Genomic DNA, 27,687 nt, shown 5'->3' with positions numbered 1-27,687 from the left:
CTTAGAAAGGTTAAGTAAGTTGTTCAGGTTTATATAATTAGTCAAGAGGCTGCACTAGAATTTAGATTCAAATCTATCTCATTTTAGAGTTAGAGTTTTTAACCACTATATGTAATATTTTTGTTTGGTAGTAAGTACTCTATAAATGTTGGTTGAATGGCAAGATTGCTCTAACAGTCCAGCTGTTCTTCATGGTGTCACTAATGATGATGATGATAGCACACAGCATTTTTTGAATGCTTGCAGTGGTAAGCTCTGTACTAAAAGATATGCATCAGTTAACCCATTTAATCTTACAGCTCAATGAGAAAGATTACCCCCATTTTGCTGATTAGGAAACTGAGGCCAGAAAGGCCAAGGTAACTTGCCCAAGGTGACACAGCTGAATAGTATTCGGGGAATTGGATGCAAGCTGTCTCCTAAACTGTGTGAGTCTGTACTCTTTTTTTTTTTTTTTTTTTTTTTTGAGACGGAGTCTGGCTCTGTCGCCCAGGCTGGAGTGCAGTGGCGCCATCTTGGCTCACTGCAAGCTCTGCCTCCTGGTTCACGCCATTCTCCTGCCTCAGCCTCCTGAGTAACTGGGACTACAGGCGCCCGCCACCATACCTGGCTAATTTTTCTATTTTTAGTAGAGACGGGGTTTCACTGTGTTAGCCAGGATGGTCTTGATCTCCTGACCTTGTGATCCGCCCGCCTCGGCCTCCCAAAGTGCTGGGATTACAGGCATGAGCCACCATGCCTGGCCGAGTCTGTACTCTTAATCACTATGTTGCTCTCCACAAAAAAATAAGGCTGATTTTTATTTTTCTGTGCATTTCTTCTTGCTGTCCCCTTCCTTAGCTTGTGATGCTATTTCTTTACCAATTCTTGCTCATCCTATTCATTCTGAGAAGCCCAGGCTAGAGTTCTCAGACTATGGATATCCACATCGAGCTGGCTTCTCACAATTGGCCCCTCAGTTTATATTTTCCTAAACTTTACTTGTAGACATGTTAAAATCACCAGATTTACAATTAGTGATCTACACTGTAATAACAGACCTATTTGTCTGTCTTATTTCTACCAAAGATATGGAACAGGGAGCTCAGAAACAGACCTATATGTATCTGGACACCTGATTTATGATGAAAAGGGCACTGCTGGGCAGTGGGGAATGGATGGTTGTTTTAATAAACAGTGCTGGTTCAACTGGATATCCACAGGAAAGAAATGAATCTTGATCATATACAAAAATAAATTCCAGAGCGATCATCAATCTAAATGTTAAAATTAAAACAAAACAAAACTTCATCTACAAGATAACATAGAATATCTTTATAACTTTGGGGTATGTTTATAACTTTGGGGTAGCCATACATTTCTTAAGACACAGAAAACACTAACTCTAAGGGAAAAGATTGGTAAGTTGGATGTCATTAAAATGAGGAACTTCTGATCATCAAATGACATCAATAAAAGAGAGTGAAGGCAATCAGAGAGGAGAAGATATACTCAGTACCTATACCTGGCAAGTGGATTCATATCCAGAATATATAAATAATTCCAACAAATCTATCAGTAAAAGAATCTCTTCCCCCAACTAGACAGAAAAAAGTTCCATACTTAACAATTGTGAGTTGTATGCAGTTTTCTTCTCCCAGTGCCAGGTTCTAACCAATATGTCCTGGATCACTGGCACAGCCTGGTGGCTGGCCTTGGGAACTGACTGATCTGGTGGCTCTTGGCATTCTTTTGTGTTTGTACTGTGGGCCCTTCCTTTCCCATGTGCTTTTTCACTTGCTATTGGTTTGGCCACAAGAGGCTCCTGTCTCATGAATGCCTGTGTCTCTTCCTCTTTTCCTTTGGCTTGTTAACTTTTGATCAGCTATTTCAAGAATATTTCTCTCTGGCTTCTTCCCCCTGCCCTTCCTTTTTAATTTCCCTTTTTGTACCTTCTTGTTTAGCCTAAAAACTTCTGGTTGTAAAAACCATCCTAAAATGTCTCCAAGTCTTTGGGGGAGTAGGCTTGTTCTCTGGGGCTCCAGAGGCAGAGTGGAGACCTGAAGGCTAGTATTTCCTTGCAGAGAGATTTCATCTGAGTTGTGTTCTACTTGTCTGAGCCCTCCAAAGGTGTGGTGGGAGTTACTGAATCAAGTGGGGGCTAGACTTGGTCACGGGAGTGTTTGTGGAGGGTACTGTGCCTTGGATGGGCAGCTGGATTATGATAAGCCCTTCCAATCTTATCACCAAAGCCCTGGATGGACCTTTTGTGGATGTCCAGAGAAGCGCTCTCAACTGGGAGACACAGCCAGTATATCAGCATGACTTTTCTGCCTGGCTGGCAGGTCAGGATGCACACATATTATTAGTACTTCAGTTAAATCACATATACTTGGAAGTCATTTTGATACACCTCTCTACCTGCAGCCCTCAGGGTAGGGCTAGTTGACAGCCATTTACCAGAAGGTTTAAATTTTCCTCTATGCTTATTATTTTCCTCAAATGGCAGATGTGTGAGGTAAAGTTTTCCTCTTTGGGTATGTTCTTTATTTTATTTAATTCTTCACTCTGGCAATGCTTGCTCTTTTTTTTCATTGCAAATGTATTGTATTTTAGACACATTTACAACCAGGAGAACAAACTGGAAGCTCTGTAGGTATGTTCTGACCGTTAAAATATCTTGACAGTGTTAAAAAAAAAAAATCAGGAGTTTAACATAAAGCTAGTTTTCTATCTTGCCCTGAAAACCTGGATGATCTGGACTCTTTGGGTCTCTATTCCCAGATGGTCCCCAGGAAGCAGAGCTGGGAGGGTGGCCCATCGGGAGTGGCGGGGTCCTTCCAATGGGCACATCCGCCCCCCCACCACCCCCCAGCCCAGGCCACTGCACTCCTTCGTTACCTGCCTGGCCCCTGAAGACACTGGAGTTGATGACTTCCTGGAGTGGATAAAATGGGCTTTTGTGAGCTAGCCTGAGAACCAAGCAGTATGTTTGATATTATTTTATTGCAAAAGTGGATCTCAGCTTTTAAAGTAAGCAGATGTTTTAAATATCAGCAATGCAAATTTGGGAATACTTAGCCTCAGCTGGAATATGTGTGTTCTCCATGATGGCCTGTATTTGATGCTTTTCCTGTACTGTATATTGGCTTAGCACTTAGTAGGTACTTAATAAATGATTTACCTCAGGGGGTAGCCAAGTGCCTGTTGTTCGCCAGCTCCTAGGGAGTGAACAGAAATGCCATCTTGCTGTGGACTGGGCCTGTCAGTTCCGCCTGAGACTGGATCGCTGCAGATTTATCTAGAACATCCACTCTAGCTCTAGCTAACAGAAATTGGAATGTTTCCTCTGCACAGCTTCCCTGTCTGGAGAGCGAGGTAAAGACCTAGACCCCGTCAAGTCGGACCTAAAGAGGAAACAGGACAGGGAGGCCGGCATGAAGCCGGCATGAAGACATGAAGACTGCTTTTCCGGCTGTTGCCTGCCGAACTGGAGTTTGTGGCCGGTACACAGTGCTTGCATTCCACACCCTGAACAAGGGCGGGTCAAAGTTCAGCTCATTCCGTTTAAAGAAAAAAATTCTTTGTCTTTGACATTTCGAAGTTTTGACCCAGATCAGTCAGAGGCCACGGAATGCTCATGAAGTCTGGAGAGTTTGTTTAGTTCCTGAGCCCGGTAGCTGCCGAGGAGCCAAAGAGAGCCGGCGACCTGTTGGGCTTGAGCTGAAGCCTTGCCTTTTCAAGTTTGCGCTGGCCCGGCCTTCCCAGGCCTCCAAGGGTGAGTAGAAGGAGCCAGCACCTTTTCCTCACTCTGAAGTTATCTTTACCCCCTGAAATCAAACACTGCATGCAGCACCCTGTAAAATTGCTTCCTTGTAGGCTCGAGCGTGCTTGCTAAGTAAACATCCTCCCATGTTTTTGGAACTGAATTCATTTCTACTTCCTGGTCATCCCATTCGGGTTTTTCTGTTCTCGGTGCCTCATAGAATCAGGTTAATAGAAGAAAGACCTAGAATTGGACAGAGGTACCTAAAATGTTTTAATCCTGCCTCCTCTAGCCTCCTCATATAACTGGCTGTTTTCCACTGTACTCAAGGTTCCCTCTTTTGGCTTAAAGCCCCCCTCCCTCTGTCTCTGTACAGGAAAAGCCTCTTCCTTCTTTCTTGCCTATTAAATTCTCCGCTCCTTAAAACCACTCCACGTATGTCCATGTCATTTTATTCAAACCGGAGCGAAACCAAAAACCCTAGTGTTCTTCCAGTCATCAAAGCTGTATCAACGGGGTCATGGGAAGGAAAAGATTTAGAGGGAAAATGAAACGAAACAAAGCCTTGCTGAATATAGTGTTGTCATAGTTTTTTGCGAGTCATAGTTGGTCCATGCCGCACCCCTGAGATGGGGACTTATCTTTGCAAGGACTCAGCTTAGTTTTGCTGCGGTCATAGACTACAGTTGGCCTCTCTACAAATTCTGTGGCTTTGTAGGTTCCTCCTCTGACCCTACCTCGCTTTCACTTCGTCTCTCATGACTTATTTGCCTCTTCTCTCACTTCCACCCACCCGTAACATCCCCATCGCCATGGCAGTGAGCAGCCACGTCACTCACCAAGTTCATGGGGTGATGGGCCAGCTCTGTACCAAGCCTACTTCCCTCTAGTTCTCCCTCCTGAAGGAGGAGGCTCCCTGGCAGAGCTCAGAGCCCTTTGTTTATTTGATCCTGGGCTCTTGGATAAATCAGGAATGTCCTGACATGAACTTAGGCATGTTTTTCTTCCATGGAGAAGGAAACTACGGCAAATGGGATTTAAGTAACCAGAGGGCCATTCTGGGGGACTTGCTTTAGTGTCATCAAGGCCACCTTCCTTTGGTCGTCAGACCAGTAGGTAACTTCTTTATTGGCATGCTCAACCTTGGATCCCAGAAGGTGTGAATTTGAAGCACTTTTCCCCCTGCTGGGAGCCTGGCACAGATACTCTGGTCTTCTTTTAAAATTGTGTAGTGCCATGCTTGTCTTCCAAGTGGTCCTTCTTTCTGCCAGATGAAACTTTGGCCCAGAGTAGTTGCTTGAAGAAGGCTGCCTGGGAAGCAGATATGAGATAAGGTGGCTGCCTGGCCTCGCATTCTCATTCATCTTCCTGGAAGTGGCAAGGTTCTTGATGTCATGGACTTCATGAGTCACCTGACCCAGGACCTGAATATATCACTCACTTCTGGTCACGTCTAGGCTCATATGATACAACTGGTTGTCAGGAACCTTTCTGCATTATTTGGATGTAGCAGTGTGGGAACCTGACACTCCCTTGGTCTCTCTGGGTATGTAGGGTCTAATGGCTTAGTATCTCAGTTGTTCTTGGAAGCATTTTTGGGTCTGGGGGGAGGGGCAGGAAAATGTTGGGGGCTCTTTGCTTGCCACAGTGGAGACCTGTGAGTATCCAAAAACAACCCCACTCGATCTTTAGAGCATTGGTGGACCGCCCTTCCCTGGAAGTTTCCAGGAGTGTGGACATCCATGCATGAACATTTTGGAGGGGTTGGGGGTCATCCAGTGGATGCTGATCTTGCTTGACTACCCATGCTGGAGAGGAGAACCCAGTCATTGGCCACTTCAGGTCCAGGCTTGGCTATTGCTCTATTTTGCTGTTTTTCATGTTGTCAGATCTTCTTGGGAACAAATGACTCAGCAACCTGAATCTCTGAGACTTTATGGCCTAAGTACCTTTTGAAAAGTAATTGAACGTATCTACCTAGGCCCTAAAATTTTGAGCCCAGGAAGGATGGAGATCCAGACTGGTTTTACTCTGGATTCTTCAGGCTGCAGTTCAATTTGGTTTTTCAAATTCCTGCCCTGATAGAAGGATCTCATTTGTGGGGTAGGCAGGCAATGTTTTAATTACGCTTTTTGTCCTTAAGAAATTCCAGGGAGAAAAAAGTCCTGGTTTGTGGCCAAAAAGGCAAAAAACAACAGAAATCAGCTATGACTGTAATCCTGGACTTGTCTGTGGCACAAAGAGTTAATGGGACAGTGGTCAGGGTGAGGAACATTTTTTCTCAGGGCTGGAGAAGCCCATATGGCTCAAGAGAAGATTTTGCAACATTTAGTACGGGGCAGCCCTGTCTGGGCGCTGGGGGCTGCCACTCAAAGAGTTAAGCTAGTCTTATGCCTGGGAAGGCCTCAGGGAAGGAGTGAGCCTGCAAGGACAGGGACCTCTATGCCCCAGAGCAGTGAGGTGCAGAAGGGGTGGGGTGGGAGGGGGTGAGCTGAAAAGTGTGGCCAAGGAAGCAAAGTGTAGGCCCAACTTTTTTTGCCTTGTTTGACCAGCCTTGGCACTGCCCTCCGGCTCTCCAGGGGAAAAGCTGCAGTTCTGCTCTTGCAACACAAGGAGCAGACTGGAGAATTTAGATCTGCGTCACAGAGCTCAGAGAGAGAGAGAGAGAGAGAGAGGGAGAGAGTGAGAGAGCGAGCGAGCAAGCAAGCTCCGTCGATAGGTCTGCTAGCAACAGCCGTGCTGCAGCAGAGAGAGAGAGAGAAATCAAGAAACAAGTCATAGCAACACCGGGCACCAGGTTCTGCCAGCTCACTTGCTGAGCGTTCAGAGATCTGTCGGGGCCAGAGGCCTCTGGGTAGCCTAGGCTAAGGAGATGACACGCAAGGTGGCACGGGCGGTTCCCGCGGGGAGGAGGTGGGGTGGTGGTGGGGGGCAGGGGTGGGAGCAAGAGGTTGCGGGGCGACAGTGGAAGGTTTGATGGGACCAAATTCTGGAACATTCGGGACTGCGGCACCTTACGGCGGGACCGAGATTTGGGTCTGCGCAGGCGACGATGGGTGGTCCGACGGGCTTCAGGACTTGATGGCGTAACCCCCTTCTTCCCCCACGTATGTATTTGCTGGGATCAGGGGCGCTGTCTCTGTGTATGTGGGTGCTCTGTCTTTCTCACCTTCTTTCTCGATTTTTGCTATTTATTTCTCTGAGGGAGGGTTTCTTCCCACTTTAATTTCTTTTCCCTAGTGTCAGCTGCTCAAGCCTGACCAGGGTAGAGGAGAGAGGAGTGAACCATCCCCTGCTTCCCACCTGACCTCCCAGCCTTTACCCTATTTCCTTCTAGTGGACAGACAGACTGGTTCTCCAAGTTGTTTGGGTGTCAGCGTCCATCTGTCTGTCCGTGCAGGTCTTGTGTGGAAGGTAGGGGAGTGAGAAGTGCCAAAAGGAAGACAGAGGGACAGTTTTTTCCCAGGGGTTCTCTTATTGGAAGGTCTGGCCCTGGGAATCTGAGGCTGGTGGGGAGCCGAGTGGCCAGGGTGGGGTGTGGGCTGGGAGAAGTGGGGTAAAGCTGGTAGGTTTGTCACTGCGTAGTTGGGAAAAGTGGGGAATGGTGACGCAGTCACTGTTGCATCTGGTTAGGAGCTCTATGGGGACAGGTAGTGAGACTCCTGGGGTCTCTGTGGCCAGCTGAGAGGGGTTAAGGATGAGCTGAGAAGGGAAGCTAGCATTTAGAGATTAAATGTCATCCTTTTGGCGTTGGAAAGTTGTTTACCTTGCGCTCTCTGTGTCTCCATGTTGGCTCCCTTCCAGTTCACATGTGATGGCCTTCCCTGTACTGCTGCATCATTAACTAAGTGACTGAGCTGGCCTTCCATTGGCCAGGGGAGGGCTCTCCCTCCAGACACTTCCTCTGATTGGTGGGTGGGCCAATGGCAGGTGAAAAGCTTTTTTTGATTGGCTCAGGGCAGGGTATCAAATCTGAATTTGCATTTCACTTGCTTAAAGGGGAGCGGGGAGAAGCCCAGCAGCTTTCTAAAATCTCTTTAGGGGTGTGCGTAGGCTCCTGTGTCTATGCCTGCTTTTGACTGCCCAGTTGAAGCCTCTTCCTATGCCTTTTAAAATTTCACGCACTATAAGGAGGAAGAGCTCGGGGCTCCCAAAACTTTTTATTTAGAGGGAAGAATCCTAGGGAGATGGGTATGCAGAGGGTTGACCAAATTGGAAAAAAAATATTTATTCTGTAGTTTGGTGTTGGAAAAGGGAATTTTCCAATCAGCCACACCTCGGTGTTGCGGCAAAATAATTCTTGGCTCCCCTGGAAACGCATGGGCAAGGTAGGGCAGAGCTGCTGCTGCTGATACTGCCACCACCCTGGGCTTCCTGCTGACTCTGGGCTACTCCCTGGGGACAACAGATTTGCATTGACGTCCGGGGCTGTCCAGAGGCCCTTAAGAACCAGTTGTGAGCTGAGCCCAGTATGGGAAAGATCTGCCTTCTGGAAGCTACTACTACGTGGTGCTTGGAAAGGTGAGGATGGGGGACTGACCCCAGGAAACTGCTTGGAAACTGCGTATTTGGTGGGATTTCCAGAAAAGTCAGCGGGAGACGGGAGGTTTGGAGGCCCCGGGTTAGAAAGGTTTGTCAGTCTAGGGAATGAGGAGAATCAGAATAAAACTAGGGCAGCAGGCTGTTCGCCTTTGGTTGGGGGAGGGAGGCCTCGAAAAATCAGGGTCCCGGCTCTCTAACCTGTCTTTGTCGCAGGTCTCACATTTGTGGGGAGGGGGTTTACCAAGACCTGCGCCATGCGCAGTGGCCCCCACCCGTGACTGCGCATCTGGAAGCGCAGTGCGCCCTGGGTCTCTGGCCTAGGACGAGCACCGCCCTTCTTATTACATAACTGAGGGCATGGCACGCGCCTTCTCGGCCCTTCCTTGCAACCCTACCTTCTTGCTCCCCAGGGCCCATAGAGCTGGGGAGGGTCTGACTGGGGAGCAGTGAAGGTCTCCAATCCCTGGGAGGGCTAACTCTTGTCTAGTTACTGGCAGGAGCTAAGCTTCAGGACAAAAGTGGTGGTTTTCTAGCCTCATCTTGGGGAAGAGGCTACAGAACATCCTTCTGAGTGCCCCATACCACCTATGACCCCTAGGGCCTCTCTGGTGGAGGGAGTGGCACCCTTCTTTCACTCATGTCCCGTCTGATTTTTGAGAGGATGTTTCTGAAGGAAAAGACGTGATGATTGTGGGGGACTTGGTTGGGAAGTAGTTTTGACAGTTTACTCCCCTTGTCACTGGCTTCCCCTCCTTTTCCTGGGTGGGTTTATGATCTTTCTGGACTCCTCAGATGAGCTGCCATTTTGGAGCCATTTCTGCTGGTCTCCGACATGGTGGCGTTGGTTTTTCTGTCCTGCTGTGCCAGTTCCGCAGAGTGGGCGGGGGGGCGGGGGCTATGACGGAGGAGGGGAAGGGGGGGCAAAAGCACAGCAGAGGCGGGCACAGTGGTGGCTGCCGCAGTGAAGGTGGCTCCAGGGGCAGAGCCGCCCAGTCCCACCCTTGGACACAGTCCTGGGTGGGGATTCAGGTGGAAGGCATCTGGGTAGGGGTTCACCACCTGGGCCTGGCTTTGCTAGAGTGTGGGTTTCCCATGTCCTCATCAGCCTGATGCTTGGAGTAGTTCGGAAAAGCCGAGTGTCTGAATGAGAGTGGAGGCAGAGGCTCAGCAGCTCATCTCAGACGTGTCAGACCCGTGGTTTGTGTTCCCCAAATAGGCTCTGTCTCCAGCAGCCTCCCTGTGGGGACAGGGAAGTGAGGTACACGGCAGCGTTGAGGATCTGTTCGGATGGTCCTGTCTGCTTACTGTTTGTCTTCTGTTTCTCCTTCATGACCCCTGCCAGTGCCATGGTTCCAGCTGTAGTCCTCTTGTGAGGCTCCCCGCTGCCCATTCCCCCTCTCTCCAGGCCCTTCTGCGTGCAGCGGCCATCTTGTCTTTCTTGCTCAGAAACTTAAAATGGTTTCTCATCATTCCCAGAGTAAAATTCCTTCCCTTTAGCGTGATGCTCAATGCTACCCGTAACTGGCCTTAGGTTTTCCTGTACAGCCTTACTTCTCTCAGTTTCTCTTGGTGGACCACAGGTTCCAACAAAACCAGGCAACTTCCTTTTCTTGCTTTTCCTGTTTTCAACAGTGATGTTTTCCATGCCTCCTCTCCTCTGCATCCACCTGTGGGAGTCTCACTTTCTCCATGGACCTCTCCTGATTTCCTTTGCAAGAAGCAGTTCTCATAACCACCCTTGCCCCTTCGGCCAAACTTCAAGATAGTCTGTCCCTTTTTATGGTACTTTTGTTGTGTTGTTATTCTTTGTGTATAAGTCTTATGTCACCTATCAGATTGGGAGCTCCAGGAGGGAGTCTAGAGAAAGGAGAAGGAAAACAAATACCTATTTGGTGCCTTCTGTTTGACCGATACCATGTTAGACACTTTCCCTGCAGTTACTTCATTTATTTCTTTCCATAGCCCTGTGAGGAGCATCCCATGGCTACTAAGTGGTCTGGTCATGACTAGAACCCTGGTCTTCCAAAGCCTTTACATTTTTCCTCTCTGAATTCTTGGTGTTTACAAGATGCCTGTGATGAAGTAGATCCCCAAAATGTGCCTATTTAAGGAATTTTGTAAGTCCCTAATGCTCTGAGGGAGTTTGGTCAGTCTTGTGTCCATGGTCTGGGTCCCTTAGCTGTTCCTTGACACTGTCATTAACTTTCTCCTCTTCCTTTGCGGTCAGGTTCACTCAAGATGATGGCTTTTTTCTTGTAGCTGAAATTGATGGATTAACTGACTCAGTTATCCTGGTTGCCTTCCTCATGCAAGAAGAGGGAGAGGTGGAGTGGGATATAGCATCTTCAAAGCCAGAATAAGCTCCAGAATTAGGGAGCAGGGAGCAGAGACACTGGACTTTGACAGACCTAGGTTTTCATTGTGATCCTGCTTCTTCTTAGCTGAGTGACTTTAGACAAGTCATATGATTTCTCTTAAGTTTTCATGTCCTGGTTCAGTGAGATGGAGCTACTACAACTGTTATACAGAAATGTCTAATACATTGGCAGCAGATAGGTTCCCATCCCTGCCCAGTAGTTTATCAGGGACTTAAAATGGGAGTGTAGCAGAGGGCTAGAGAAGAAATGGGGGAGACAGGAGCTCCTGTGCCCTAAGTAGTGTCACAGCAGGGGCGCGGAGGAGGTAACCTAGGCATTGCGCACCTCAAGCCTGCAAGGAGGTACTGTCCCCCACCTAGCGTAAATACCCCTTTACTTCTGCATCAGGAACATGCTGTGGCATGGAGTGGTGGGGGCTGGCGACAGCAGAGGGAGGGTCAGTGAGCTTTCCCGGGAGTCTTTTGATGCCAGTTAGTTTCCCTTCTTTCTGAATCTCAGCAGTGGCTGCCTGCTTCCTGGTGCTGCTGCGTCCCATGGGAGGGGAGCTGGGCACCCTGAAGCCCCTCGTTACCGATTCGGGGGCCGCGGAGCAGAAAGTGACGACAGCCAGTGAGTCGTCAGTCGACGGCAATGGGGACCCTGGTGACGGCTGCTTTGTTGTTTTTTTCCTCTTTGGAAGATGACTCAGTGTATCGGGAGCCGGGAGATGGAGCTCTCAGCAGAGTGGCCAGGATGTTCTGTCAACATGAAAGCTGCAAAAACAGCTCGGGGCTCTGAGCTGATCTTTAGCCTGGGGTCATTTTCAGGGCTGGACAGAGAAGGCGGCCACTGCCCGGGCATCAGGATGGGGGCGACACCAGGTAACTCAGCAGGGCTCTGGGAACCCTTGTATTTTAGAGTCTGAAAAGAAAATAATAGCTGTGTGTGTTATTAGATGAGCTTGGCAAATAGGGTCACTTTTTGAGTTCTTCCCACTAGTCCCAGATGACAGACATCGTCCTAGGGCCCAGAAAGTCCTCTGGGATTTTTCACCGTAGTTCTGTTTGTGATGGTCTTGGTGGTCATTGCCTTGAATGAAGGGCTATTCGCTTCTTGGGGTGGGGGTGGGCCAGGCCGACATCAGTGAATGCGGGCGCACCTATACCCCGGGAGAAGTGGCTGTGGTGGGGCTGTGGCGTCTTCAGAGTCCTCTGCCGGGCGGCGTTTCAAGATGGCGGCTCTGCGTCGCCGTCACTAAGCTAAAGGCCGGCTCTTGGGCAGCCTCCGTCAGCCTCCCCTTTCCATATTGACCCAAATCAGAGCTTCCCTTCTCCGCTTCATCTTCTTCATTTTCTTCTTAGGTGAAACAGTGGGCCTTGAGTTCTTGACCCTTTTAATTTTGTTTGCGTCATCATGGCGGCTGTGGGTTCTAGGCTTTTCTCGATACCGCAACCTTGCGCTATAGGCGCGTGATCCCCGCGCCCCGCCCCGCCCCGCCTTCTTGCGACGGAGAGCGAAGATGCACCTCTACTGCCACTGAATGGCGGCCCAGCCGTCCTCCCCTTTCTCTCCTCTACCACCGCAGTGGGAGCATGGGGCAGAGGGGCAAACAATTGTGTATGAGGATGAGGGACAGCCTGGCCCGCGTCCCCTCCCTCCTTTCGCTGGGTACTATTTTTCAGTCTCATGCTTTCCCACGGATGATGCTAGCAGTGACATTTGCCACTGAGCACCTCCTCTTCTCTCCAAGGACCTCCCAGGGTGACTCATTTGGGATCTCTGGTAGGAGTGGCTCCTGGGCCTTGGGAGCCAGAGCGGGGCAGGGAGATGTGACAGAGGTCACATGAGAGAGTTAAGCCGGGCAGGGAATGGGAACTAGCCATCCCCACTCAGAGTGCAAAGGCAGACACAGCCCTTTCATGTCATGTTTTGCACCTGAGTAGAGAGCAGCTTACCCTAAAAAGATTGTTTATGTATATGGACGTTGGAACCTTTCCTGTCTCATTTTCTTTGTCCCAACCTGTGTATATGATAAGAGCCTGGATTTCGGGCTTCAGGCAGCTCTGTGGTCCCTCAGGTTTGTTTTCTGAAAGAGGTGGTAAACAGGTCCTCCTTCATCAGACCCTGTATCCGCTGTCACTGGCCTTTCCCCAGGACATAGGTCCCATGTCATTTTGCCCAACATTGTCTTGCTTCTTTCATTGGCTGGTGGACAGCAACTGAGGGTCATGAACCCAGAGCCACATACTAACCCCAGATGGGACTCTGGTTGGAATCTGCTCAATTCATTGCCTGGTTGGCTCTCTGAGCTGAGCCCACCTGTCTTCCTTTCTCTTCTTCCTCACAGAGGACTCAGGAGAGCGCAGCTTGCTCTGTGAGTGGGTGACAACCTCTTGGCGACTCAGGCTCAGCTGAGGATGGTGCCAGTGTGCCGGAGACAGCCATCATACTGCCGGATAGAGTGGCTCACTTGCATGTATTTGGAACAAAAAAAGGAGATGCCTGGCAGCCCCGCTCTCTGCAGTAAGTATTCATCTGCATTCTTTTACATTCCTTTATTTCTTCGAACATCAGAAATGGATAGATGTTTATTGAGCCCAGCCACCTGCTATGCCTTCTCCATTCTTCTCCCACACACCCCGCCCTTAGTCCTCCAGAAGAGAGGACTAGATTGATTTTCTCATGCTACTGGATAGCTGCAGAGAAGCTAGAATTTGCTGTTCAGCCCCCACACATCCCCCTCACATTTGGGAGCAGTTGATTTTCCCTAAAACAGAGCCAACCGCCTGTGTCCCTCAGTGCGGAGTGTTAATGGGCTGCCTGGAAGGACCCTGTGTGCCCTCACGGCCCCCAGCCGGGAAATGAGGCTCCCCATTGGCTGGCAGCGGGAGGATGGTCCTTGCCAGCACCTAGCATGGTTCTCTGCCAAGTTCTAGCTCCACATCTCCAGGGTGGTAGGAACCTAGACTATATATAGCATTGTGCTAAGCAATTCTTATCAGACATGTCTGCCCGCCCCTGTGGGAGTGGAGCACTTCTATCAGAGAACCAGAACCTAGAGAGCATGAGCCATCTCCAAGGGCCTTTTATTCTGGGAAGGGGTGTGTGTGTGTGTGTGTGTGTGTGTGTGTGTGTGTGTGTATGTATGTGTGTGTGTATGTATGTGTGTATCTGTGTCTGTCTGTCTGGTTCAGAGCTGCTTACTTTCCTCCTGTGTTTCAGATGCTGATAGATTGAAAGGTCATGCTAGATGAAGGTGCTGATGTGGGATGAGGGCCAGGAGGGGCTGATAGCTCTCCAATGAATATTGAGCTTAGAGGGAGAGAAGCTAGGGGCATGTGACATGGCTGAAGGTACAGTTGTGCCCTACATCAAAGACCAGCCTCCGCTTTCTCTTCCTGGTTTCCTGTTTGCCATGCTTTGCCCAAGGATGTCTTTTGACCTCTCTCTTCCTTCTTTCGGACCTCTTGCATTCCCTGCCTTCCTCTACCACTTCCTCCTCCCTTTGATTTTCTTTAGGATATATGAGGGCAAACACAGTGATTGGCATCCTGGATCTGTGTCTACTCTTCATCCTTACCCCTGTTTGGGGTTTCTGGAGATCTGGCTCCAGTTGGGCAGAGAGGGCTCAGCTGTCCTCTGGAGGAGTTTTGGTGGTGGGTGAGCATGTTGTGCTGGCTGGTTCAGGGCAGGGTGGGTTGGATATTCCCCTCTTTCCTCTCATAGGTGCTGTTGAGCCACCAATTTTTGTGGTTTTGTGACCACAAGTGCTGACTGATGTCACATGACTCCAGTCTTGTCAGTGAATCATCACCAGGCTGCTTACTGGAAACTGGATGCAGCAAGGAAATAGGATTTAACCACTCTCTACCTCCCAGGTAAGTCCAGTGTGGGCTGCTCCCTCCAGCCTTCCCCATTCTCCTTCCTTCCCATGAACACCATTTTCTTATTCCGTTGGGGAATCCTCAGACGTTTCCATTCAGAATCTCCCAAACAATTGTTCTCTTTTTTGCATTCTCCTCCTTCTGGCTTTTCTGTGAATGGGGTTAGTAACCAGCACAGGGTTGGGGGCAGGATGGGCAGCTGAAGTGGTCAGGCTGTGCGGACGTGTGGGAGATAGCTGGGTAGTGTTGCTGGGTGTGGCAGTTGGCAGAGCATTTGGGCCTCCCACAGTAACTGAATAGAAACTCTCCTTGGCTCCAGCATCCAGCAAGAGGTTCTGGGTTTAACCCCTCTATAATCCTGGGAGCCTTCCTGGTGCCTGGGGATTCTCTCCCCTGTATAGTCTCAGTGGATAGCCTGTCTTAACTCTAGATACATTTTGCCTTGATGGGGCTTAGTCTAGGTTGGTGGTCTAGAGTTTGGACTGGGCTGAGCAGTGAGCTTTGGGACTCTCCCTAATTTTGGGGTTTCTTTGAATGAGCCACTTTCTTCCTCTAGGCCTTCATTACCTTTGCCTTAAAAAAAAAAAAAAAAAAAAACCCTGGTCCAGTAAGCCATTGCAAAGCATCTCTAGGAAGTTGACAAAGAAATGCTTTTTTTCTGCCTCACTTGTTGCCGGTCACAATAATAGCAGTGGTGATTAAAAATGAAAAATGATGATGGCCTGCAGAATTGGGGAGGTCAGTGGCATCATTGATACAATTCACAAAGCAGACTCTTGGTGCCCGCACATCACTTGGAAGACTCTCTCCTATCGAGTAGATGACTACAGCATTCTTGGCCAGTAAAGCCAGTTGAAATTAGCCAACAGTAGATTGGTCTGGGCTCTAAAGATAAAAGGAATTATGCTGGGTGATTTTCGGAGTTACCTATGGGATCCTACCTCTGGCCACACAGTGGTCGCCTCTCTCTGCTCATATGTTTCGGTGGGGATGGGGGGTTCGTCTTCTTAAGCTGTTCCCGTTGCTATCCAGGGAAGACTAGCCAATTCTGCTTCCTGTTATTTTTTATTCTCCTCTGTCCATTTGAGATGAGTCTCTAGGTTGGCTGTGAGCAGCCTGAGGGATCCAGGGCTGTTGGGAAGAATCTGGTGTCTCTTCCTTCAAGGACCCTGACAGTTCTCAGCCCTCCAGCAGTACTGCAGTGAGGGATGGCAGGGGGTGTTGGAGTGGAGGGATATTGACTTGGGTGCAGCTGGGGAGACTGAAAGGAGAGAGCCAAGTCCCTCAAGAAGTATTGGCTAGAGTCTGGCCAGCCCTGGCTGCTGGCTGTGCTTGGGAGTCTCAGCCCTCACATGTGCAGTGCGTCCCTGGGCATAGCCCTTCGTGACCCCCACTCCCACAAATAGCCCTGTCCTTGGTTAGATTGGGAAAACCAGGGTGGGAAGTAAAGGGGAGGTTGGTTTTGCTCCTGGTCATGCAGTTATCTCTGTGGCCTCTGATGTTTCCAGAATTGGGATTGGTGCTTCCCTGCTGATTTTCCTATTTTTGTCCCTCATCTGGTTCTTTTCCTCCTTGCTCACCAGCCTGGGTTCTACACACATGACATGGGGCATTATGTGTTGCCAATGAGGATAGCAGAACAGTTGGTATCCCCTGAGAGAGGGGCCGACATATCTGGCACTTTTTTCTTGACCTTTGAATTTCTGAGGTCTGGGAGCCAGGAGGCAGCATGGGGCCTTTCCATCCGGGATCCAGCAGAAGTTAACAGAGCTGGTGGCTCTGGAGCCGAGGTGGTATGGCTTGGCTGGGAGTTGTGAGGGAGAGGCCCTGCCAGGGGCCCTGATTGGTCAGCACCTTCTCTATTCCATTGAATCCTGGTCCGGTCAGCTCTGTGAATTGTTTAATGCATATCTTGGCTCTGTCCCCCGGCTCGAGTGTCCCTAAGGCTGCAGCTACAGCTTTAGAGAGGATCTGTACCTTGTGCTGGTCACTTTTTTGGGCATGTTACCTCCCTCTGAGATATGTAAGAGATACCACCGTTTCCTACCAGCTGGCTGTCTGTGGGAGGCCTTCATTTTGCTTTGCTTTTCTGAGACTTGGAGTGACTGTGAGGAAAGCATGGACTGAGTTTGCTTTCTTGCTGGCTCCTTCCCCAAGAACTGCTCGTGGACTGATAAAGCCAGAGAACACCTCCAGGGCCCCATGGCCTGTGCAGAGCCCGGTGCCATAGTGTCAAGCCTGTGGGGATGGATTGGGGATATGGAGGCAGATAGAGCCACGTGGGAAGGTGGTATGTGTGGTTAAATCACAGGAGCAAGTCCAGGAGGGTGTGGGAGGACAAGTCCAGTGCTCAGCGAGGGCTGCCTATCGTGGCCCAGGATGGATGTGTACATCTCCTGTGAAGGATTTGCATCTGAGTGTCTGATACTGAAGTCAGGATAGTGCCCCAATCAGGGTCTGTAATGAGGCATGAAGTTATGAGATGGGCATCAGAGTTTTTGGTCCAAGGGAAACTGACCTTTTTTAAGGACCCTCCTCTCCTTGTCTGATTTCATCCTCAGAACAACCATATGACATAGGGGTCACTTCCCTTTTATAGTTAAAGAAACTGATTAAGTGACTTAACCCAAGGTTATGTATTTGGTAAGTGAGGTTATTGAGATTTAAATGCATGCACTTCTTATTCCAAAGCCTCTACATTCTCCTTACTCTTTTGGGCTGAAGTCAGACATTTTTGTGAACTAAGATCCTCAGAGGACTGATGTGAACTAGAGCGAAAAGGCAGACACCCAGAGGAACTTTCCAGTCACTGGGGACAGTTGTGCCACATTCCTTTTGGGGGAGGCAGGGCAGACGCAAATGCCTTTTGGTAGCCATGGACAGGCAGAGCTGAGTAAGGCCAGTACATGGCGTCTGCTGCTGTGTATGGAGCCTCTGCTATATGCCAGGGGCCATGCCAGGCGCTGGAGATGCAGAACTCAACCAAGTCAAGTTTCCGCTTTCCTGGGGCATACATTCTAGTGTGGAGAGACACCGCTAATAATGATTTTTAAAAAGAATTCAAAAATGTACAGGATAGACATCTATGGAGATTGTGTGGGAATGAAAAGGGGGACCCCCACACACATAAGGAGGAGAATCCAGATGATGGTCAGAGGAATCTAGAGACTTAGGAGCTCAGCCACCTGCAGCCACATCAATTGAGCTTTCCTTCAGGGAGTTAGGACCGGCACAAACCAACCCCCTCTTTTTTCCTAGGGAAATCCATCCAAGGTCCCCATAGCTTACAGGAACTTGTCATGAGTCAGGGATCAAGGTGGGGTAGATGTCAAGCCTTTGGTCTCCAGCAGACCGGTTCTCTCCTGTCTGCCACGGTTGCCGTTGGCTTTCCACCTCATGCCCTCCTAGGCATCAGCTGACTTTTCTCGGGCTGGCCACTGTGCCCCATACTTGCCATGCAACACAGGGAAACATGCAGGTTAGATCTTTGCCGAGCCACTGGTCAAATGTTCCTGCAGGGGGCTAGTTCTGAACTCAGCCTGTCCTGCCAGGACAAGCCGTTCCCAGAGTTAATGGTCTCGCGATAGGGAAGGGATGGGCACCAGGCATAGAGAAGTGACCTGTGCCAGATGCTTGGTTGAGCTCTGTGTCTTGAGAGGCAGAGGCAGGTTGGTGGTGCTGGGGACAGGGCAGGCATGTGTCATGTGTTCAGCGCATGTAGCTCCAGGGCTCGGGACTTGTTTACTTGGTGGAAGAGACAGCGGACCTGCGAGTCAGGCCATGTGATTCTTTGCTCCTTGGCTGATCGTGGACAGCTGACCCATCAGACTGCACACACTGCCATCTGCTGCCAGAGGTCTGAAGTTGCACAGGGATGAGGTAGTGTAGTTGGGGGTGCTCAGGGAGGAGGAGGGTCAGGAAAGTGGGGTTTGTATTGCTCTGTGTTGAGGAGTCAGCAGACCTTGATTCTGGTCCTAGCTCTTGTTGGTAAAAACTCACTCACTTTCGTCCTTTCACCTCCAGTTTCATTATCTGTGAAATGAGGGGATGGAATCAGAATCTCTTTGGAGGTTCCAGCTTTATCCTGGGGCCTCCCTGAATGTTCATGGAGATCTTCCTTAGCCAGTAATTCAAGATGAGGAAAACTAGGCCCAGGTTTCCACAAGAGAAGGGGAGGGATCTTGATGACCTGTCTCAAAGCAGCTGAAGAGGTACGGTTAGAATTAGGGTGGTGGGTGGGAGGAGGTAGATCTTAAAGAACCTCCCAGAAGTGGAAGCAGAGGGCTGGAGGTTTCGCGAAGGTGTTGATGAGGATCCACCGGGTGGCAGGGGACATGGCTACGGGCTTCTCCTGGGATGGAGTTATGTGGGAGCTGCTGGGGGGCTTGCTCTCCTGCTCTAGGAGAGATGCTCCATCCTGTCTGGCCCTAAACCCTGGAGAGAGAATGCAGCTGTGGGTTGAGGGAGAGTCTGTGCCCCTTGCTTTCAGGAAGTTTTCCTTTATATTTAGCCTTCTCTTTTCATGTGTGTTTTGAGGCCCTCGACTAAAAAATTAAATTTAATTAAAAAAAAAACAATGGAAAAAATTTTAAAAATATCTCGGAGCCACTGGTTCCATTTTGGCTTTTTAGTCTTGAGTCACGCTTAAAAAGATAGCAAAATAAAACACATGCAGGGAAGCCAAAAGTCCCAGGCCCAGCCAGACTGGGGCTAGGAGTGGCTGGGACTCTGGCCTAGCTTCTCCACGGCAGTGTTACTCCCAGACATACACCACTTCTGCAAGGCTGTGTGGGTAGGAGCCCCTGGGGCTGAGGGGGCACATCATGCAATCTGCTAAGCAGAATGTAGAGTTTTAAAATAGCTACATTTCTCCAAGACACTATCTGCTTGCCGCTTTGTGGGATGTTTACCTGGGATTAATAATAGCTGAGTGCCACCCCACTGCCAGTATGGAATAGCAAACAGCGATCTGGGCTAGGACTCAGGCAAGAGAGGAATTGAGTAATAACCATCGTGTCAGCTCATAGTTCTTTTCACACTTGCTGGCTCATTTGGTCCTCACACAGCCCTGAGAGGGTAGGTGGTCTTATCCTTGTCGTTGGTAAAACTCAGCCAGAGAGTCCATCCTGCCAAGATTTAACTGCTTGTAGCTGCTTCTCGCGGGTCTCCCATTCAGGTCCTCTGACTTCAGCTGTCATTTTCTTGGGGTTCTGACTAGTGGGTCAGCGACAGGAGTAGGGGAGTGGAGTCTTTGGCAGTTTCCTTAATTTCTGAAGGCCTTAGAGGGCCTAGAGATTCCTTTTCTATATGTTGAATGGGAAATGAAACCTCAGCATGTCCAGGTCCTCCAACTCTCTGATTCTTCAGACTTCTTGGAGCTCTTGTGAGAACTGGCTTGCACTTCTTGGCTGGGAAGCCAGCCACTCACCATGTGTTCTTGGAGAGATTTCCTGTATTTGGAAGCTTCTGGAATATGTGATGCATCAAACCACTGTGACACATCTGTATGGCACCTCATGCCTATGCACACAGGCATGCATCTGCTGAGTGCAGCTCACTTAGAGATGAGGCCCAGTGTGGGGTCTTTGAGATTTTTTCAACACATTTGTAAGAGATGCCCTGAGCCTTGCCCAGCATGCATGTTGTGTGTATGCTACCTGTTTGCTGGCTAATGTACAGCGGCTGCTGGAAGCCTTGGCTAATGTACAATGTAAAGTAAGGGACTACAAAGACTGGCTTCAGCTCTGAGTGTCTCCTTCATGATTGACTTGAAAAAGTAGGGCTTGCCCACAGAGAGAAAGGTGGGTAAGAGAACTCATGGGTGTCAGTTTTCCTTAAAGGCAGAGCATAACCCCCCAGTCTTTATAAGGGCTGCTAAGGCAGAGTATTGGACAGCAGGACTTCTTGGCCAGTTAGCCCTCTGAGTGACCTTTGTTTAAATAGACCTGGAATTTGTATGAAGGGGGAAATAATGGTTTATCTTTATTTACAGCTGATTTAGCCACGATGGTTTAGACTTTTTCTGGGGATATTCCTTTAGGGCGATTGAGGCTGGACAGGGCAGCATGCATATGTGTCTCTGAATGTCCGTCCTTTTGTATTTCCGGAATACATCCTTGGCTCATACAGAAACCCTGTGATGGGGAATCCACAGCGGAATAGTTTTAGTGGATAAAGCCTTCTGTAGCTTCATGTGTGAAGATTTGTCATGTTGGACCCATGTTGGACCCAGTTCATTCTGTTCACTTGAAGGATGGAAAAGAGAATGGGCAGAATTTCAGCAAGGAGAGTGATTTGGGCTAGACTTCGAGAGAACTGTGCATCACCTCTGCTGAGGGTTCCTGAGGAAAGATGAAGCTTTTTTATTTGAGGTAGGAGACTGGGTGTCCTCCACAGGATCCTCCCAGTCCAGAGTCTGTGGCACTTTGAGATGGTCCCTGGAACAGCATGAAGTCTGGGTGCCAGGATCTAGAGCAGGCATTTCTCTCCATCTTTCCCATCTGCCTTCAAGACAGGCCCAAGCTGGATGGAATTGAGGGGATACATGGGCAGGGTACACCAGTGTAGGCATCCAGCCTGGAACTTTGACCTTGTTTCTCTTTGCAGAGAGAACTTCTGGCACTGATCTTAAGGAACTGGTGTTACTTTCATATAAAAAAAGAGAAAGGCATGTTGTCCCTCATCTTTTCCAGGAAAGAGCCCTGAGCTGCTCTAATCCTATGATGGGGAGGGAGGAGGGCCATGTAGAGGACACAGGGCCAGACATAGTTTGCTGGGAAGAAGGTAGGAGGTGGGAGAGGAACATCCCAGGGCAGGCCCACAACTCTGGGAGCCACGTTGCATGCTATACTAAAGACACAGGGATGTGTTCAAATGGGCCTACTATTTAGAGGTAACCCAGAGTCTGAAATAAATCAGTTAGTGGCTAAATGAGAGTTGTATTAAATGTGGAAAATCATATATTCTTTTGTGTCATCACCACCTACAGATTTAGCATCAAAAGTCCTGAAAGGCTGAGGATGGTGAAATGAGCCCTGTCTATAAGATCATGCTTATTATATATTGACTTTTTGTCTCTTTTCGTTCCTATTTACCACTCTTTCTTATTCCTTAGGTCTACATGAATATTTATTTATGCATGCAGTTGTGTTATTTCCTTGGGGTACAGTTCTTCCAGTGTCATTGGCATCCATGAATGTGTGACTCTGATTTCAAATGTAAACAAACCACTGGCTTACAGCAGGCACCAGCCATCTCTGAGACAAGGGCTCCGGCAGCTGCCTGCAAACGCCCTTCCCCCGTAGCCCTGTACTGTTTCGGCCGGATGCCTGAGATGAGAGTCAAGGGTGTCCTTGCAGGGACCTGCTCGACCCCACGTCATGTGTCCTGCTTGGTGGGTGGTGCTCACACATGCATCTTCCAATCTTATTAGCTGGTAGTGCTTTTCACCTTGACCCGAGGAGTGGTGTTGGAAGTTTGAGACTGTTCGTACCCTGCTAGGAGGCCAGAGATGACAAGCCCAGACAGAGAAGAAGGGAATACAGGCTCCTGGCCACTAGCCTCTCTCAAGACAGGTGGACTTTGTGTTAAGCGAACTCATTTAATCTTTTGGGCCTAATAGAAGTGATTTGTATTTTCTCTCCTTCTCTCTTTTCTCTCCTCTCTGTCACTCACCCTCCCCCCACTCCCCAGCCTCCAAAGAATTTAATCTGCTGGACAACAAACAATACTGTTATAAAACTTTGAAAACAAGAGGGCGCGGCCTCCCTGACAAGGAGAAGGGCATGCCGGGTAACGGCCCGAGGGAGCGTGCCAGGCCTGAGATGGAGCCGGGCGAGAGCCCAGTTGGCTGGGTACCTGGGCGCCTGCCCCTGCATAGCCCACTAGCCGCACCATCCCCAGGCCAGAGGGGAAGGAACCGAAACAAAAGGGGGGGCAGAGAAACGCTTGAAAAGGGAAGTTGCACATGTTCCCCTCTCTCTGATCTGATGGGAATGCACTAGACTATGAAACTTCCTCCTCCACCTCTTCTCCCGAGCCCCTCCCTCCCTCTTACCCTCCTTCCTCCTCTCTCCTCCCTCCTTTCTCCTCTGTCCTCCTCCTCCCTTCTGCTACTCACTATTCTTGAGCCTGGCAGACAGAGGTCCTGATAGCAGAATGAGGCTGGAATAGCACCATAGGTGCAGCTACCAGCTGGGCCAGCCAAAGGAGAAGGAGAGAAAGTGGGCTCGCAGTTGGCTTTGGACTCCAACCTACCCTCTGTCTGGCCCAGCCTCCTTCCCTTCTATTAGGGAAGTGGAACCACATCATGTCACAGGGTGTGCCCAGTCCATGTGTGTGGACCAGGTGTGTGCCCAGGTACTAGGGAGAACTGCCAGTCAGAGGTTAGTTCAGGAAGCACCCTGGGCTTCCTGGTGCCCCCCTCGGGCTGTGCTCTGCTCTGGGGAAGGTGTTTGACTTGTTGAAATGCTCTCTCCTTTGAGAGGCTGTGCTCTCCCTCCAGGGAGGAGCAGAGGCTGTGCTGCAGAGGCTGGGGCATGCCTCTGGAGGAGCTCTTGGGAACAGGAACGTGCTTCTCCCAGCGAGAGCAGCCATGCCGTCTTGTGAATGTGGTGCCTGGTAGGATACTGCGTCTGTTAGTTACTTCTTCTTGGTGGCTGAAGGAGGAGGTCACCAGCTCTGCCTTGGGGAGGTGCGGAAGCTGGGCTTTGGGGCGTCTCCTTCCCTACCTCCAGAGTTAGATTTCACCTGAGACTGTGGTTTCACTTTTGAGTCCATCTTCACTGAGTCAAGCAGATGATTTAGGAATGACCAGGGAGCAGCGTTGGTGGTTTGCCTTTGGATCTGCATTGGTTTGGACCCGTGAACTCTGTGGTGGGCATTGTGTTTGTGTAATAGACCATTGGTATGCTCATTTTTCCTCTCGCGGAAAGCACTAGCTTCCTTGAAAGCAGTTCAGGGCCATGCCTATCCTTCTGTGCCAGAGCTGAGCCCTTCTACTGGGGGGATGTGGAGACACCCGAGCCCCAGTCTTCATTCCACTCCTCCTCCTTCCCTTTGCCCTCCACTGTCTTTTGCTGTCCCCCCAGCTTATCCCAGGGGCAGGGTAACCTTGGTGCATCCTCCTATCCAGCCAGCAATCCCAACCCAGGGGCCCTGTGCCTGGACTGAGTCTAGGCTTTTTGTCAGTAGTGTTAAGGGATGGACGGAAAACTGAACTTTTAGGAGTGCAGCTGCCTAGGAGCATAGACCTCCATACCTCTGACCTAGGGGAAACCAGAAAAACTGATACTGGGTCCACATAGGCTTGGAAGGCTGTTACTTCTTGCGTTGTTACCTGAGTAGCAGTTTGAGGGGCACTGTGGGTTTGGAGGATGTGATTCCCACACTGGGGCTCAGGGCCTGGGAAATGCAGTGGTCCCTGGGTTCTGAGTCCTCCTTTGAAGGCCACCCTGCCAAAAAGGAAGAGCCTAATGGAGGTTTCTGGGGACTTTGGGCCAGCCGGTAACTCCATGCTCCCTCCTGCCCACCCTTGGCCCCTCATGTGTATACCCTTCCTTTTATCACCCTTCCCTCTGATTCACAGCCCCCACCCCGGCAGCTAAAGACAGAATGTCCAGGCTGCTGCCTAGAATGACAGGAAGCTGGGCTGCCCTTTCAGTTTATACATGCAATGGCCTGGGACTGTCTCTTGAGGGCAAGACATTCCCCTTTTACAAAAGAGCCTTCCCCAGGCCCCTCTCTCACCAAGATGAGCTCTTCCTTACTGCCAGGAGCCCTGAAATCAGCATTCCCAGAGGAAAGAAGATGGCCATCTGGGCTTGGCTTCCGGCTCCCCCCATCTGGCTGGAACACACATCAGTCACGTAAGTAGCTGTGACTCAGCACCCAGCGCTGCCTTGGCAGAACCTTCCCACGTTCTGGATTTGCACACAGTGTGGTAGCGCAGCACAAGCAAGCAGGGTTAGGCAACTGGGGGCCAGTGTCTGTTTGTTCAGTGGGTTTGCTTGTAGATTTCAGAAACGAGAATTCCTTCACCTTCCCGTTTTCCTCCAGTGTTATTTTTTAGGTACCATGCTAGGCTTTAAAGACAAAGCATCATTTACAGAATGAAGCAGAAGCTGTCTTTGCATCTCCAAACTGTTTTTAACCAACAACCTATAGATTGTATTTAACCCTCAGATGTGTTTGACCTGCACGGGTTTTGGTTTTGGTTTTGGTTTGAGACAGGGTTTCACTCTGTAGCCCAGGCTGGAGTACAGTGGCACAGTATCAGCTTGCTGCAACCTCTGCCTGCCAGGCTCAAGCAGTTCTCATGCCTCAGCCTCCTGAGTAGCTGGGACTACAGGTGTGTGCCATCACACCTGGCTAGGGTTATTTTAATGTATCTGATTTTGCATGCATTTAGACAAAGTACGGCCTCTCCAGGACACTGTATTTCTGCTGCCTGCTGTTACCACTTCTCTGTCTCAGGTTTCCTGCCTGAGCCCTCTGAGCAGCCTACCTCAGCCTCCTCTCTTTACATGTGAAGACACTGAGGCCCATTCAGGGCAAGTGGCAGGTCCCTGTTCTCAGAGTTGGGGCCAAGCAGGTATTAAAACCATCATGTTCTGATTCTCTGTGTGCCCAGGCAGATGAATGCCCTGGTGTGAGGTGGAGAAACCTCCAGGTAGAATGTGGGGACAGAAATGGACCAGGCTGGAGTATAGCTCCCACACCTTTTCCCTGCATGGCAGCACTCACAAGACTGACATACCCACCCTTCTGGGTGGGTGGTTTTCCTTCCCAGACAGCCATGCCAGCCCTTTTACCCTCGGCCAGTTTGTTTGGAGTCATTAGGCTGAGCTGGGTAAAACCCGTCACCCTCCTTGGATGGCAGCAGGCCGGGGTTTTCACGGGCTGCCTTCTTACAGGTCTAGGTGGCCTTCAGGCATGGTACCAAGGAGAGCAAGCCCCTTCCAGCCCTTGTCAGACTAACTGGCTGCTTCCTAGTAGGGAACAGCCACCAGCTTGTTTCAGCGAAGAGTCATTGCTCAGCTAACTCTGAGAGGAGAAAACTGGTTCTGTTGGGAGGGCTGAGACCTGAAGGACCCCTTTTAACCAGTGGAATTGGAAAGGCAAAGGATTTCAATACTAACGTGATTTTTTCTCCACTTCTTTTAGAGTGTTTAATTAAAGTGATGCATTGTTAATGGCTTCTTATCTCTTCTTCCAGAGAGTTAAGAGTTAAATTTTAGAATCCAGGAGTGGGGACCCAGACTCTGGCTTCTGTTAATTCCCTCAGTGGCAGTGGCCCCCTGCTATGCACAGCCCCTCTGCTGGACTCCGAATGGTCCCTTACGGGTAGCAGGAGAGACGTTAAATAATCACACTGATGACCAAGTGAGATAAGTGGCTACTGAAGGAAAGAACTTGAGGCTGGCGAGGACCACTTAACCTTCTAGCAAGCCGGGCTAGACTCAGGGAGGCTTTCCTGAGCTGAGGGGAGGATGGTTGAAGTTCCCTGGAGTGGTGGGGGGTGAGGGCGGGGCTGAGGGGTGGTAGCTAAGGGAGGGTGAAGGAGAGTATTCCAGAAGAGACAACAGCTTAAGCAGGGCCTTGCGACGGAGGGAGGTGCTTTCTGATCACCGCGGAACACCTGTGTGAGGGCTTATAGGAGGGGGTTTGTGGATACTGGTAACTAGAAGTTGATAAGGAAGAGTGGCTAAAATAAAAAGCGGAAAAGTGAGAATCTCATCAAATCCCCTCATTTTACAGGATTTGGACTCCCAGTAATAACTGTCCTTAAACACTCACTCCTGACCTTACAACCAGGCTGTTACCTGGTTAACAAGCCCCAGGTGTTGGCTGCAGTTGTCATCAGTGAGAGCCCTTGTGTGCATATCTGCCCCGGCTCTCCCACCTGTGACTGAGGCTGGCAAGTCCCACCATGGGCCGTAGAGCCTAGCGCTGGTGACAGAATCGCTTGTTGCAGGTTCATCTTTGGCGTCTTTCCCACAGCCACAGCCATGCTGGGGAAAGACGGCAGAGGAGCTAGAGGAGCAGGAGAACAAAGCAAGCTGCCCCAGACCACCCAGCCTTCGCAGAACCCAGATCGTGCTCCTGTCTCCACCTAAGTATAACGTGTTATGTAGTCAGTATGATCCCAATCAGTGCAGAAGTATCACCTAGGAATTTCCTGCCCCACCCACCCTGTTTTGTTCTTAATGAAGTTCAAGAACAAAATGAGATGATAGTCAAGTTATGGAGCAAGCTGCAGTGGGTACAAGGGCGGAAACGCAGTCTTTGGAGTTAGACCTGGGATCTGCATTTATTGGTTGTGTGACTGCAGACAAGTTATTTAGCCTCATTAAGGATGAATTTCTTCTGCAAAAATTGGAATAATATCTGCCCCATACGACTGTTGTGAGAATTAAATATCACAACTTTTGATGTTCAAATTCTATTTCTTTCTTCTCCTTCTAGCAACACATACTGTTAGTGCCAGGAACCATAAAAATTATAAGCCTGTATCTGGAGGCCGGAATAATTGGTAGGGAACCTAAAATACACAAGTTTCTACCCTGTCTCTTTTCTCTTGGTTATGGTATCAGAGGAAATACACGTATTTTCTTAGCTTCAGACAACCAAAAAAGATGATGCCGTAAGGAGATGGGAAATCTAATTTGGAATACAGTGTGCAAATCTTATTTTCAAGCAGAGTTTGAAAATAAAACTCAATTCTTATGTTAGAGGATTATCTGCTTAATACAATTATAGGGTACCAGTTTAAGTCACATCAGAGGTTAAATAAGATTGCAGATTAACGGGGTCACATTTGAATGTTCTGATACTTACATAAGAGGTGGGAAGGAGGAACGCATGCTCTTCTCAAATAAGACACATAGAAGAGTTGCCCTGGCCCAGGTGGAAACTCACCTTTGTGTAGCAGCTGGAGCTTCACTCCACAGGCAGATAAGGTGCTTGTGTCCTGATGAAGTAAGAGACTATATCTGGAAACACTTTGTATACTGTGAAATACTATACAAATGCAGGGCAGTATGCATGTAAATATTAATGTATTTTAATGATAATTTTGGCTATTTTATTTCATCATATATAATAACTTATGGTGACTGGTATGAAGTTACATAGAATTAACCTAGAATTAATGAGTTTT

The 27,687-nt window shown here is 49.4% G+C and overlaps 1 protein-coding gene across 1 annotated transcript in view; it reads left to right on the top strand.

The window, feature by feature from the left end:
* The window catches only part of LOC102146213 (uncharacterized), a 65,415-nt gene extending 39,695 nt beyond the window's left edge, over nt 1-25,720 (top strand). The window contains exons 5-8 of the mRNA XM_074031838.1: nt 3,337-3,757; nt 12,992-13,167; nt 14,371-14,522; nt 24,302-25,720. Coding sequence (XP_073887939.1) covers nt 3,337-3,431 — 95 coding nt within the window. The 3' untranslated portion in view covers nt 3,432-3,757; nt 12,992-13,167; nt 14,371-14,522; nt 24,302-25,720. The remainder of the gene's footprint in view (nt 1-3,336; nt 3,758-12,991; nt 13,168-14,370; nt 14,523-24,301) is intronic.
* Nucleotides 25,721-27,687: the final 1,967 nt, after the last annotated feature.

This window comes from Macaca fascicularis, chromosome 1 (assembly GCF_037993035.2).
Source record: "Macaca fascicularis isolate 582-1 chromosome 1, T2T-MFA8v1.1".
In the NCBI taxonomy this organism is placed as follows: domain Eukaryota; kingdom Metazoa; phylum Chordata; class Mammalia; order Primates; family Cercopithecidae; genus Macaca; species Macaca fascicularis.
Note: the sequence above shows the minus strand (reverse complement) of the source record. Positions and strands in the feature narration are given on the sequence as shown.